The following is a 15,039-nucleotide window of genomic DNA, read 5'->3' as shown; positions in this document are numbered from 1 at the left end:
ATATCTTTGTAATCATATCAATTTAGTGAAGGGCTGTATGCAGTAAATGTGCATTGTTAATTCAAGTGTTGACAGGAATGTAGGTCTGACTCTGGAATGTTGGTCCAAATGGTATCTATTTAGAGTTGAATTAGCACTGGACATTTTATTGTGTACTAACAAACCCATGCCACATAGTTTATCCTATAACAATTAGCCAGGAAGCTATCATCTAGAGTTGTTAGAACACCTCAGTGGTAACATGACCTATTAATTATGACAAATATGCTGGAATCAGTTTTATATTCTCCTAAAAAAAAGCAAGATCATGGTATTTCATATTGAGAGTTACTGCACTTCCAAAATCAACATGGCAGAAATATAAAGAAAGTTTCATAAAAATACACTGCCTTTTTAATTGGCATTATAATTATAATGGAGTATTTTTACATGTCAAAACGTCGCTAGTTTAGAAAATAAACTTTGAGATACGCATTTCTTGCTTTCGCGCAGGCAGACTTTTATTTTGAACGATTTCCGACGAATCTGCCGTCTTACTGTCGCTCATTTCACGGAACTCCCAAAATATCTGGTTGTTTAAAACTACCTGTTTTTACTCGCATGCAAACACGTAGCATTTCCTGTACCTGCTTCACAATAAAAGCCTCCCGCTGGTTCGCCGATGGAAATCTTTTAATATGAAGCAGCAGCAGGAAGATGATGGAACTTCAACAGCCCTGAAACGGCTGACAGGGATCAGTCAAAATCGTCAAAATAAGCCTGATATCTGAAAGTACAGACAGGAACACGAGAGTAAAACTAATCACTCGGTTACAAAAGCAGCCTATTCAGAGCTAAACGCAGACATGTAAAAACAGAGCTTTCTCTGTGGTCACCAGCACAGACTCAGGTGTTGAACTGCCTGTAAACAGTGTTGCTATCGCCTGCAAAGAGTAACGTTCATAGACTGAATATAAAGTTTTATACAATGGCTTGGCTGAATACTCGATTCTGCTCGATTCCAAGGGTGGGCATTATTTCTCAGTAAAGGGACACCTCGGCCTTTTAACAATTATAAAATCAATGCGCTACAAAATCCAGCATTCTAAAGCAGTTAAAACAGCAACATTATTCTTTCGATTTTGAATTGTTGTTACGTCCCCTCACATTTTCAATGTCCAATTTCGCAATAGATGGCAACGTTGAATCACGGTTCTAGTTACTGGCTTCATTTAGGGATGCCAACCATCTCGAAAAATACGGAATTGTCCCTTATTTGGACAGTAGAATAGGCGTTCCGTATTTAACTCGTGGCTACGGGACGCATTTTAATCCGTATCTTTGTGAACGGTTCTGTTTGTAGTAACCGCTGTTTTGAATACAATTCAATAGTTAGCTAGCTAGCTAGCCGGGATATCAAGCCTGCTGTGAGACCATTCTGACCTAAAACCCAGAATTTTAATATCAGCTAGGTGACAAGTGACGGCGAACCTATCATAAAGCTAACTGGCATTCAAACCCGGTTTCAGAGTGTCTTGGAAAGACGCTATGTCTACACTGCGCGACCACATCATTTAAAAAGCAAGACAGTGCTAGGGAGATTCATTTCATTAAGTTATGATTTCATGTAGTTTTCTTAAATAATGTAATGACAAATGACCAAAATTGGTGCTAATTCTATGGTATAAAACAAAGGAACTATTTTTTCTTGATAGAATCGTTGGTTTCATAGAACTAACGACCAGAGAGGTTTTTGCTTAACAACGGTGCAAATAGAACTACCAACCACAATTTTGCTTGACAACGGTAAAATAATATTATTATGCCCATACGGCCGCGGAATATTTCACTTTTAGCTGATTAAGTCGATAAAAATTACTAAATATAAAAGTAACCATATGCAGTCATTGTTGGTAACCCGTTGTATAAATGGAATAAACCCCTCTGGGCTGTCCCGTAATTGGAAAATAATGTAATAATCATAATAATAATGTAATAAAAAATAATGTACTTCGGCTGTGGTACTCCAATTGGCTTCGCCTCGGCCGCATCACCACAACCGTCGTAGGCTACATTATTTTCCAATAACGAGACAGCCCGTCCTGGTTTGTTCCTTTACATATAATTAGGATGGCAGGTACGCCATCCCGCCAAGTTACGCCTTGGCGGGGGCATGCCCCCATACCTATACAGCACCGAGAGTTTAGCACTTTCCAGGGTTCCCCACAGAAATAACCACAACAGCCCCAGACACTCAGCTCTTAAAAACATTAAATTCTGTACATTCTGACCCCATTTCAACAGACAGATTTCATAAACAACTCCACATGTCCACACAATAAAGCCCCAAACTAAGGGGATTTTGCGTTTTCTCCTTCTTCTTCTCTTTCTTCTTCTTCTTCTTCTTCTCATTCTTATTTTTCCTGCCGCCTATCTCAGAAAACAATATGTCTCCCCATTGGACATTTTACCGACATCAGCCAAATCCTCACCCTCACGACCCAATCAAAAACTCGCATACACACGCAAAATACCCATACCTTTTTACTCTGACACATTTCCAGTTTAAACAGCTAATCTGCCTGTGGCCTAGTGGGTAAGGTTATAGTCTTGTGAACATGGGGTCGTAGGTTCAAGCCCAGCTAGGGACACGTTTCTTTAACCTGCTTTTACCATCACTAATAATTGTCTACTACTTCTCAATTATTGCTTTTGCACCATATCTACCCGCCGTTCTACCCGCCGACGTATACACTGCACGTTCAGTTATTAACCGGCTACAATATTGCAAGGCCTGTGTTCTTTAAAACCACGGACAGGTTTGCTAATGATATTTCACACATTGCATAGCTATGTCATGGTGCTGCACTAACAAAGTCACAGACTGGTAAACCTCCGGTTGAAGGATTGAATCTCGCCTCGCCCTCAGGCAGATAATTTCCTCTTTTACACTAACGTTTTCTTACGCTTTTGTATTTTCTTTACCAAAACTCACTCGCGGCCACCCATATGCATTTCATGACGGCAAATGTATTCCTTTTATTAAAAAGTTACACCAGTTCACCACTGCCATTTCTACTAACTATATTTCTTCACTTGGCTACCGTACAAAACCTTCTTATCAGCAAACGCCACGTTTCTACATTAATGTTACCTCGCCCTGTTCTCTATCTAGCCACATACAGACAATTACTACGTATGTACGTTCTGCAACTCCCCATTAAAACATTACATTTAAAATCATGACTCACTCATAAGTATAACCACTAGTACTGAACATGAGAAAAGCACATTAGTGCAATAGATTTCACACGTTACTTAACCCTCCACTTCAACGGCTAATGCTTTATAGCGACTGTTATATATACCATTCGATAAGGAAACTAAGCTCGCTCATGGTCACTTTATTTACTCCGCACTATAGTTTGTTATCATGTCAACCTTCACCTACATGCCCATTCTGCTATAAACATATTGTTTCAACTACGCAATTTCATCATTCCATCCTAATTTCTCTCACACTGTTGTTATTTTCTCATGCAAAGCCTGCTGGGACATATGTGTCTGCTCCTATTCTCCACTATCAAGTTTTCTGGTTCTAGCTTAGCAAAACAGCGAAGAGGATTCCTACCTGCAGATAAGCCTATCAAAATGCCTTATAAACCGTACAAACACTAAAAGTGCATCTCCACGAAATAACAGAAAACGGAGCAGGACAGTAGGGTACACAAGTTGCGACATAGGCAGCTCTAATTCTACGGGCTTGCTGATTCTTTTCTCAATCAAGGCTCGTTGGATGGCCGTCAAATCCGTGAGTACATACACTGGCCATATTTCACCTGCGTTTCTGTTGCGTTTACGCTTACGCCACCGCAAGGATACCTTGTGTGACTTGAAAGAATTGAGGAAATATTGGGTAGCATTGCTTTGGAATACATCTTATTTAATTTCGGTGAGGCAAGATAGCCTATATTGTTTGTAGTACCGTAACTTGGCATCATTTTGATATCAATACTTTTAATGGCAGGCCTGGACTGGTCTTGTATGTGTGAGTAACTTGGCATTTTTGTACGTTGAAAACGTGTTTTTTATGCGATGATATTTACATACCGACTATGATATGGTTTCACAGTGGTAACATGTGTTCACCAGAGGTGTTCACGGACTGGCGGGGCTCGGCGGGATAAAAGCAGATCGACCTGGGTCATGCAGCTAAGTTAGCTAGCTAACATGTCCAAGACCCACCTGCTCTCTAAAACTAAACAAGCATGCCAAAAAAGAACATTGACTTTTGTATCACAAACACAAAATACAATCATGCTCAATATGAAAATACTACAAAAAATAGGTACGGGTGAAAAGAAATGTCCTCCTACCTCTTTCAATTCAGAAAACGAAGACCAACAGAAACTTGTCCGCCAAAATTAAATCAATGAAGATTTGGAGGGAAACTAGGAGCAGTCAAGAGGCCTGGCGCATGTGCAGTCTGAAGCATCTTAATCTTCTTGTTCTTTGGGGTTTTACGGCATCTGGCTTTGCATTACGGCCACCTTCTGGATGCAAGTATCTCAATCCTAATTCACTTAACTTAAATGTTTTGTGATTAAACAACACATTAATATTTTGTACAGATAACGAGAGACACAATTACATGGACTTTGTTAGAAAAAAATATTTTAACTTAAAGTAATAATCTCGAAGATTTTCATTAAAATAAATGTCTTTTAAGTCACTATCTATCGCTGCATTGGGTAACACAATGGTGATTGAGCCTATTTTTCTATTAATTTATACTATCATTATCATAATTCATGATTAAAAAACTTGGTGTCTGTGGCGACATTCCCGGGAAAAAATCACAAGTGGCGCACAGTTAGTGACGCGTTTTTCATCACCCATCATTGGTTAGTCCGCCAGAGAGGGTAGGCGGAACTAACGCAACAGGCTCGCTCTTCAACTCACTTGTGTGTGAGCGGCGTACTGTTTTTTCCAGTGTCTGCATGCGTTACAAAAACAGAGAAGGGGGGGGGGGGGGGGGTTTGGGGGAGTTATGGAACCCTAAAAAGTTTTTGTGTGACATGAGAGATCATATTATTTGTTGATGTAGATTTCGTATTACATTTAATGACAATGTAACTTTACTAAATTACATAGCTAACGCTACCGACCGGTACCGACCTCGCAAACCGTCTCTCGAATGCAATGCTACCTTGTTGCAACGTTGTAGTGTAGCTAACTTAAGGCCAGTTCAGATCAATGTAAGCGTTATAGTTGGCGTGCCAACTGACTGACGTCACACAGGCGACACTGGTTGGATCCGGTTGGATCTGTGGGAAGTGAGGTCCAAAAACACACCTGCAATTACCACTTCTCGCCATTGGCACCGCCATAGAGAACGAAACTGAAATCTTCGAGACTGTCACTTTAACAAAGACATGTATTTTAAGTAAACTGAAAATAAAAAAATAGTATAAAGTGCACGACCCACCTCATTCATTTTTTTGAGTGAAGAGACGAAAATTTTTAAAAGTTTGTAAACGTAATATCAGACATGAGAATTTGGTCATTTCACGAAGCACCACATTGTGTAGCAGACATTTTGTCATCTCAGATGTCATTCAGGGTGGGCAACGGCGGTTGAAAGAAGGGGCTGTTCCGGTGTTGTTTGCGTGGAATGAATACTCTGCCGGTAGCCAGACCAAGTGTGTGGGAGCGAACACAATGGCCAGAGGATGAACAAACAGAGGAAGAGATGGATGTTACTTCGGTTCTTCGCTGCCACGATTATAAAGCTTTGGACCTAGCACAAGAGAAAATAGAGGCCCAGCAGCTTGAGATTGAAGAGCTACGAAAGAAGCTGGAGGAGGTTACGCTGTAGCAGTCATTTGCCTTGGAGAGGTTTTCAGGATCGGATGATGACACAATTTTTTACCAGGTAAGTTAATATATCCTATACCCTCTAGATTTGTGTTCATGTTCAAGAATTTAAAGAGTTTATCTCCACCTAGTATACTAAAATACAGACAAAAAAAGTATATGCAGGTGAACTTGTATACAGTAATGTACATACACTCACTGGCCACAATAATAAGTATTGTTACACCAGTTTTCCATAAAACTTAAAAAAGGTGCCACATGTTTGTTAAAACATAAACACACACATATGATGCTGTGTATGCATAACAATATTAGTTGGTTCAATGTACTGCTTGAGGGACCACCTGAGAGAATATCAATAATAGGTTATGCTTTGCTATAAAAGGTCATATATAATTTCCTTACACTTTTAGATTTGCAAGCTACCGCCACCTACTGGTATTTTGGAAACGGATTGAACCTTGGAGAATTGCGCGTGGTGGTACACAATCATCCATTTCCACCGCCACAGCAGCAGCTCCTGACAAGGCCACTGATCCACCTCGTCGACCAGTAGGTATATTTCACATTACCTCATTTTGTTGTGTATAACTTAACAGTATTATAAAAGTGACAGTTTCAAAATTATCTATGGTAACCCCAAGACTGGTGCTCCCGAAGAAAGATAGAAAGTTTTCAGATTAATCTGCACCAGTGGCGGCTGGTGACTCAAAAAATTGGGGAGGACAGGAGGAAAACCAACCCACGGCGTCATGTTATTTTACACTAGTTGGTTACTTATCTCTACTTTCTTATGTTCAAGTTATGTTATGTTCTTATGTTCAAATTAGTGTCACAATACCAAAATTTTGACTTTGATACCGATACCAGGTTTAGTATCACGATACTCGATACTGAAACGATACTTGAAACTTAAACAATACTGATTCGATACTTGGTACCTAACGATACTGAAATTACCTTTATAGATCAGAAACTTAATGTCTACAAGGGTTGACCTCATTTTCAATTCATGGTTTATCAACAACCTTTAAGTTGAAGCCTGTTCAGCATATTAATAAGCATAGGCCTATAGTGTTAGAACACTAAACAATAGAAAAATCTATTAAATATATTTCAAAAATTAAACAGTTGTAAACTAAAGAGTCTTTAAACAGGTCTTTCACTTTAAAATAGATCGAAGCTTGCGCTGTATCAACGGGGTTGAATGCACAAGCGCACATCACCTGACTTGGCTACCTTAGTTGCTACTGCCATCCAGCGAAGATTCAGACAAATTACACCTTTCATCCTCTAAATCAGTAATGCGGGATACACATTTCCCTGGCTTTTACATTTGACCTAAAAGTACTGAACATAGGAAAATTCTAATACCAAACCGTTTTTTACATAGTAAAAAAAGTACCGAAAATGTACCGGTATACCCTGCAACACTAGTTGAAATGTAGCAATAGTCCAACTAGCAACCTAATGCAAATTTACTATACAACTAAGGTAAGGTAATGCACCTGAAGTTTATCCCCATCTTCCATAAGAAACAAATATAATATTATCATATATCATATTACACAAAGGATGAATATAAAAAAGGGGCCAGGTGAACAAGAGGGAAAGACACATCTAATCACTTGATCCTTACCTTTGCTGCGTAATCCAAACTGTGGAATAGCTGTGACAACAAATAATCCACAAGATGTTCTTACCCATCCCACTCTCTGCGTCTGCGTCCATGCCTCTCTGTAACCCCCTCACTCATGCTGCCGTTAATTGCCTTGTTAGCAATAACAGCACCACTTTCCTCCAAATCCATTCTCGCCATTAGCTTGTTAGCTTAACAGTCCTTCAGGGCTGCTACAACAAGCTAACTCAGTGTTTCTCAACCCTGGTCCAGGGGACCCACTGCCCTGTATGTTTTAGATGTTTCCCTGCTCCAACAAACCTGATTCAAATGAATGGGTCGTCATCAAGCTCTGCAGAAGCCTGATAACAACCCATTCATTTGAATCAGGTGTGTTGGAGCAGGGAGACATGTAAAACATGCAGGGTAGTGGGTCTCCAGGACCAGGGTTGAGAAACGCTACTGCTCGATAAAAAAGGGAAACGTAAATCTGAAAAAAGGAAATTTGGACAACCTTCTCTGCCTCTAGGGAACAGCCTCCTCTGGTTGAAAAGGCCTAAATGAAATGTAATTTTTTAGCGATGTGTTTAAAGGAGTAAAATGGTGGTTGAACGTGACACTTCCCAGTTGTCTTTAGGCAACAACAAAACAAATGTGCATAATTTTTTTATTATTCAGTCATTTCAATGTACTTTAAAACTTATTTTTCTAAGCCTAAATTTCCCACTATAAAAGTTCACGCGAACCGTCTGGGCGTGGTAATGAGAACTGTCAGTTAGCTATGATTGACAGACCGTGCCCCGTTACCATAGCTACCCCCATGATACGCGCTCTTTTTGGGAGACTGAATTTTCACAAGCTAGCTAGCTTAGTAGTATATCAAGTATCGATAGATAGCTAAGGTAAGGACGTTGACTTATATCCAATTATAATTTTTGCTATCTAGCTAGCCAAGTTAAGATAAAAGCACAACTATAACGTCATCATAAAAGCAAACTAGCTAGCTAACGTTATCAATAACATTGCCTTATGAAATCAAACTACCTAGCTAGCTAACGTTAGCTAGCTAGCTAAATGAATATAACCAGAAATAATCTAATAGTCCTTAAAAGGCACTCTAATTTAAGTGAACCTAATGTTAGTCAAATATTTGCATTGTCTTGCCTGTAAGCCAGCGGCGCAAACTATGGGTCTTGAGTTATCCATGGGTTTACGGGGCGTGGAAAGGGGAGTGGTTACTGTATTCGTGACGCACCAAGTTGACAACTTTCTCAACCGGTTGAAAATAGGACGATAAATTTAAAACGCATATTTCTCCAAAAATACAGAACGGACATATTTAATACTTTACTCATTGTGTTTCTTCAATGCCTCTTGTGCAAATAGCACATAAAACTGAGAAAGTGTGAAAATCAGCATGGTACTCCTTTAAAAGTAGTTCACAATTTGCACATTATAATACAATACAGTGGTAGAGAATTGAAGATGAAATTTGGAAATTATCATTGGACCAACGCAATGTCAATATTGTTTTTTGGTTGTTTATTGGTTAGGGAGGACGTCCTCTGTTGGAGCATCATTTTACGTTTTTGGCTAATAACAGATTAGCATGAAAAAAAATGAAGTACATTAAATTGATATAAGAGATCCCGCCCTAAGGATGACAGCAGGAGCCCGTCCTCCTCTGCCCCCCCCCCCCCCCCCCCCCCACCACTTCACACAGACAGCCCTTTCCCCTCTTGCCTGCCCTGCAGGTGTAGCTGTTGAAGCATTTTAATCAGAATTTCAATAATGGATTTTTTCCAAAGAAGAGAGAAATTTTTTAAAAATGATACTGAGATTTGGTAATGGTTTATTTCAACCAATTACTCTTTTTATATTTTGATCTCCCTCTTTCCTCTCAAAAATAGAGGAGCAACCTCCTCTGCCTGTATGGACCAGCCTCCTCTGATCTGCACCTATGAGAATACTACTCTCATTAAAATGTGATGATCAGGCTGTTATTCCCCCCACCCTCTCCCACCCTTACAGATGCCTACCACTGATCAATGAGTTGTTCCTCTTCTTGGTGTACCTGTCCCTGGGCCTGAAGGAGAAAGATCTAGGTCATCGGTTCAACATCCACCAGTCCACTGTCAGCCGAATCATCAAAACATGGGTTAACTTTTTGTACACCTTATTAGGCGCTGTTGGGATCTGGATGTCTGCTGAGGAAGTGCGAGCCAAGATGCCGAGTGTGTTTGGCAAGTATGCTGATACCCAAGTCATTATTGACTGTACAGAGTTGAAATGTCAGACCCCTTCATGTTTACTCTTACAGAGTGAGATGTTCTCCCAGTAAAAATCCCACGCTACTCTCAAAGGAATGCTAGGTGTGTCTCCCCATGGTGCTGTCACTTTTGTATTCTCATTGTATTCAGGCTCTGTCAGTGATAAATAATTGTTCAAGCAATCAGGCATTATCCCTCTTTTGGACAAAGATATGGCTGTCATGGTGGACAAGGGATTTAGAATCGATGGCCTAGTGCCCTGCAAAGTTTACCGGCCACCTTTTCTGAATAGAAAGTCACAGCTGTCGCATGATGAAGTGCCGGTCACTCAGGACATAGCACTGTTGAGGATAGATGTGGAGAGGATAATTCGGCGAATTTAAGAGAACAAATTGTTTGACACTTGTCCCTCTGGCCATTGCTGGAAATATCAACCAGCTTTTTGCAGTAGCTTGCCTCCTCTCAAACTATCAGAACAAGCCACTGGTTAAGTCTTGGGCCAAGGAACTTGCCTGAGCATAGTCTCACTGAGCCAGCCTCTCCGGATACTGCTAATTGAATAGCCTCTCTATGGGCCATATTTACTGTGTACTACCAATTACTGCCAGGGCCGTAAAATTCTACATCGCCGCATGTTTTCAGTTGAGCGGAGTGAGGGGGGGGGGGCAGTTAAACTAAAATCGTTAGAATCATTAATGTTTGTATAGTTGCTCTTCATGAATAAATTACAGTATTCCCGTCAAATGTTCCCATACACTGCACATCCATGTAGGCTAACTATTGTCTTCCTCCTTCTCATCAAATTAGTCAATAGTTTACAGTTTAACCAAATTGTACTGATCCTAGGTTGCATAGTTCACAGTAGCTGTCATCGCAATGATGGTTATTCTTCATTATTCATTTCATTTCAAAGGCTTGCTATGTTGCTTCATTATTGACAACAGTAAGGGAACAAACAATGATGGAGAGTTTTTTGTGGAAGCATGGAAATGCCTTTTTAAGGAATATTTGTATGTGTCTCATTTTTAACATATCCTTAAATCTCCATTCTCTCCTCCCGTATTTTGCAGTATTCCATTGGGATGCCCCAAATTACATATGCATCAATCCAAATATGCACATGTTAGCAATGCAGCTTTTTTCTCATTAGACAAGCGCAAAACTCTGCTGTGGCACCATGGTAAATCTAGAAAAATGCTGTTTGACTCATTTACATCTATAAACCCCCCGCAAATTGTTAGTAAATCTGGCCCTATCTGTTCGTCACAAGTCTGCTCCCCAAACTCACCTGTGAAGCCATCTCTTTTGTTTCTTGACTCACTAGCTTTTAGATTAGAGACAACAGGATCTTAACAATAATTGTAGTAATGTTGCAGATTTATACATATACAGATGTGTATGCTACATATACAGTATGTTCTGAGTGGTTTGTCAAAACGTACCAACTGATGTTTTTAACACTTGTATATATTATGCATATATATTGCTATTATAATTGTATGTGTATACAAGAAAATGTAAGAAATTACTTTATGAAATCATAAAATATATCAAATATAGTGACCACAAGAAATATATGATTATGAGAAATTAATGTAAAATGTTTTTATTTTTGTGGTTGACAAATAAATCATTGTGTACACGATCAGTTTTAAGTACCTGTTTATTTCTCCATTCACGTAACAATCAAAGCCCTCCTCTGCCAATGATCAAGGCCTTTTGGAGACAAACAGGTACTTTGGCATGTAGATGTTAATATAAAACTGGTCCACCCTCTCTCTGATGACCGCTGTTATCTTTCAGTCAACATGGATGCGCTGCACCAGCATGTCTTCCTGGGCAAAAACCACAAAGTTGCACCACTGTAGGCCAGTGAGCAACAGCTGACCCTGTACCTGCCAGTAGTACGAGTGGCTTTCATGGACAGCCAAAGTGCCATGCTGCATTTTAAGGTATTTACAGTCTACATAATTCTTTACATTAGGACATTTAATTTCAACCAGTGGTTGTGCAGTTGGATCAAAAATGAACCCATCAGATGAGGCTCCAAGCCACGGGGCATCAGGGTGGATGACAAGGCTGCATGATGTGTAGCTGACGTTTTTCATCCTGCAGTATTCCATTGCCACTGCAAACTCCATGTCTGTGCCTCTTCTCATCTCAGCTGTCTGCCTAGTTCCTTTTAGGATCCTCTCTGCAAGAGACTGCATTGTGTTCACCCTTCACAAAACACACCTCTCTGAGGAGGTGATCCTAGGCCTACGGAGCTGATGCCTCTCCTGGTCTGATGCCTGCTCCCTTGTTGACACCTCAATTTTTCTGGCCATGTCTAGTGTGACCGTCAAGCTTTTCAGGTGGAACTGCTCCTCCTCGGCGCACACATGCACACACACTGTCGGAGCAAGCCTGTACTCCCCAAGAGGCGGTGGTGGGTAAAGTGGAGTATCTTGATGCATGCTGACAGACTTTGTGGGCAATATGGGCTGCTGGTATGACAGCACACTTCCCTTTTGTGCTAAGCCATAAGCTGTCTGAACAAGGGTCTTCTCATCACCATTGCCCATATTTGCTATCAGAGGTTTCTCTGTGACATCGAAGTCTTTATATGCGTCCTCAATCTGTAGCAAGGAGAGGTCCAGGGGGTCACCAACCAAGCCTTTTTGGAGTGTACTTCTGAAAGACAGTAAAAGAGTGTTAGACATCCCATGTCATGTATTGACAAAGGTAATTGTATGGACAAAATGCCGTCTGTTGCACCCAGTGCACCCCACTCTAACCCCCATCCCCACCCCCCTTCGATGTACACTGGAATTTGTAGACACCTATGAAAACGAACGCAGTGGAGAAACCTCTAGTAGCAAGCATGGGCATCAGTGATGAGGCTACTGTTCATAAAGCTTTGGGATTAGCACAAAAAGTGCCGTCATACTAGCAGCCCATACTGCCCACAATTTAGGTCAAGATAAACCAACAGTTCCACCGCATAACCTCCCATTGCCTCTTGGGGAGTAATGGTCAGAAGTGTCTACTCAGTCCTTGGCTTAGTGCCTCACCTGATCAAATGATTATTGCACAGCCACTGTTTGAACTCATTTAAATAAAGTTCCCTAATGTAAAGAACTATGTGGATTCTAAATATTGTCACATGCAGCATGGCAATTTTGGGTTTATCAGCTGCTCATCTCTGGCCTCAAGTCCTGCAACTTTGTTGTGACAACAAGTGTACAACAGGGGTATTCAATAATCCCCTTGAATGTGTGTGCATGGTAACATTTTCCTTATAGCATATGAGCCTATAGATTGCTTCGCCCTGTATGATACAGTAATTACAGTAATAGTTCATTAGCTCACCTGATTTCTCCTTCTGTGAGCCGGTTGGACTTAGGTTTGGTGATGACCATTTTGTGTACTGGCCCAGGTTTCACTCCCTGACAAAAAAAGACACAACATACAATCACAACAAGAGAGAAGAAAGGGAAAAAGGAAAACAGCACAAAAAAGAAACAAACAAAAAAAATAAAACCTGGTAAGGCAAAATATGTGTAATATTTTAAGATACTAAGACAACAAAACAAAATGCATTAAAATATGGACTGCTCTCCTTCAAATAGTCCAGGGAAAGTATAAATCAGGACTATAGCAATGACAGAGCAAATTTATTTTTAAGTTGCACTTAAAAAATACGACACAATTTTAGACTTCTCATGCTGTTGTTCCTTTGGTTATACTTAAATATGATTAATACCAGGACTATTAGGTCTATGATATGAATGGCATCTCAATGCTTACTGCTGTCCTGGGCTCGTGCCACTGTTTCTCTGACTCAGTGCAGGCATGGACGGGGGGTACAACCTTCACATTAAGCTCCGAATAGTGTGCGGTTTGAAACAACAGGACAACCGTATGACTACACGCTGCAGTGCCTGCCAGACATGAACATCGATATGATGTCAGTATGACAGGGTCTGAATCCCGGAGTACTATCTGTAAAAAAGTACATGGAGAAAACTTTGGTAACATGACACTGATTGAGTGTTCTTAAATATAGAGCAGAGAGCAAAACATTTGGCACTGATTTTGGTAGTAGGTAAGTTGCTGGGGCAAATGTGACAATTAAATAAAAACAATAGCACGGTTTGTTAATACTGTACCTTATAGTGATCAATTTTATTTTGAGAGACCTGATGATGAATAACATAGTATTATACCACTAGATAATCAATGATTTACAAGAAACTATTATACCGTTACCCCAATAACCTTGTTAGGGGTCCAAGCAGCGAAGCTGGTGGAACCCTATTGTATCTGTTAGGATTATTATTATTAGGGGTCCAAGCAGCGAAGCTGGTGGAACCCTATTGTATCTGTTCGGATTATTAGGGGTCCAAGCAGCGAAGCTGGTGGAACCCTATTGTTTTTGTTAGGATTATTCTTATTATTTTTCTCCGCTAAAAGTGTCTGAGGCTCAGCAACCATAAGTCCTAGAGCAACCAAATTTGGCAGGTGGGTTCCTATGGCCTCCCACTACTCAGGCATTAAAAATCACCTATGTTGGCCAGATGGTGGCGCTATAACAAAGGGTTATGCGTTTAAGGCCATAACTCCGACACCATACGTTAGATCAAAACTTCATCGACCTGTGCAGCTGAACGTGCTGTACAACTTTGCCATTGGCCCCACCTATGTCCGCCATATTGTTTGCCCGCCATTTTGACCTTTTCGTTGGGGCGTGGAAGTTTTCTCCGCTAAAATGTCTGAGGCTCAGCAACCATAAGTTGTACACCAACCAAATTTGGTGGGTGGGTTCCTATGGCCCCCCACTACTCAGGCACTACAAATCACCTATGTCGGCCAGATGGTGGCGCTATAACAAAAGGGTCCTGTTTAAAAGGTCATAACTCCCACACCGTAAGTCAAATCAACACAAAACTTCATCGACCGATGCATCTGAATGTGCTCTACAACTTTGCTTTTGGGACCACCTATGTCCGCCATATGGTTTGCCCGCCATTTGGACCTTTTTATTACGTGGGGTGCGGAAGAGCTGGAGCTCCAAATCTAAGCGTTACGACATCTAGTAAACTTCTTTACGGCAAGCGACATCCATGGCGACGCAAGTAATCCGACACCGTAGGGTCTAGTTTATATCAGCGAGGGGAGGGTCTGAAAGTCGGGGAAGCAATGGAAGACAGATATTGAATGTAGAATGACATGGCATTATTTTAAAATACTCGTTTATTTCGTTATTCAGTGAGCAGCGTTCTCACTGCTGTATTGGCATATTTTAGGGCAAAC

General features: G+C 40.6%; 1 protein-coding gene across 2 annotated transcripts; it reads right to left on the bottom strand.

Annotated features, from left to right (window-relative positions):
• Positions 1 to 11,763: 11,763 nt before the first annotated feature.
• Positions 11,764 to 13,771, bottom strand: LOC118229848. 2 transcript variants are annotated; one of them, XM_035422311.1, is made up of 3 exons: positions 13,534 to 13,771; positions 13,096 to 13,172; positions 11,764 to 12,417 (listed from the first exon to the last, which is right to left on the bottom strand). In XM_035422311.1, the coding sequence occupies exons 1-3, from the start codon at positions 13,762 to 13,764 to the stop codon at positions 11,967 to 11,969; spliced, it is 759 nt and encodes a 252-aa protein (XP_035278202.1). In that variant the 5' UTR covers positions 13,765 to 13,771; the 3' UTR covers positions 11,764 to 11,966. The 2 variants fall into 2 exon arrangements, with proteins under 2 accessions (XP_035278202.1, XP_035278203.1); XM_035422312.1 differs by lacking the exon at positions 13,534 to 13,771 and having other exon boundaries at positions 13,096 to 13,217.
• Between the last annotated feature and the right edge of the window lie 1,268 nt (positions 13,772 to 15,039).

The sequence above is a fragment of the Anguilla anguilla genome, chromosome 6, assembly GCF_013347855.1.
Source record: "Anguilla anguilla isolate fAngAng1 chromosome 6, fAngAng1.pri, whole genome shotgun sequence".
NCBI classification, from domain to species: domain Eukaryota; kingdom Metazoa; phylum Chordata; class Actinopteri; order Anguilliformes; family Anguillidae; genus Anguilla; species Anguilla anguilla.
This window is presented reverse-complemented; position numbering and strand designations above follow the sequence as displayed.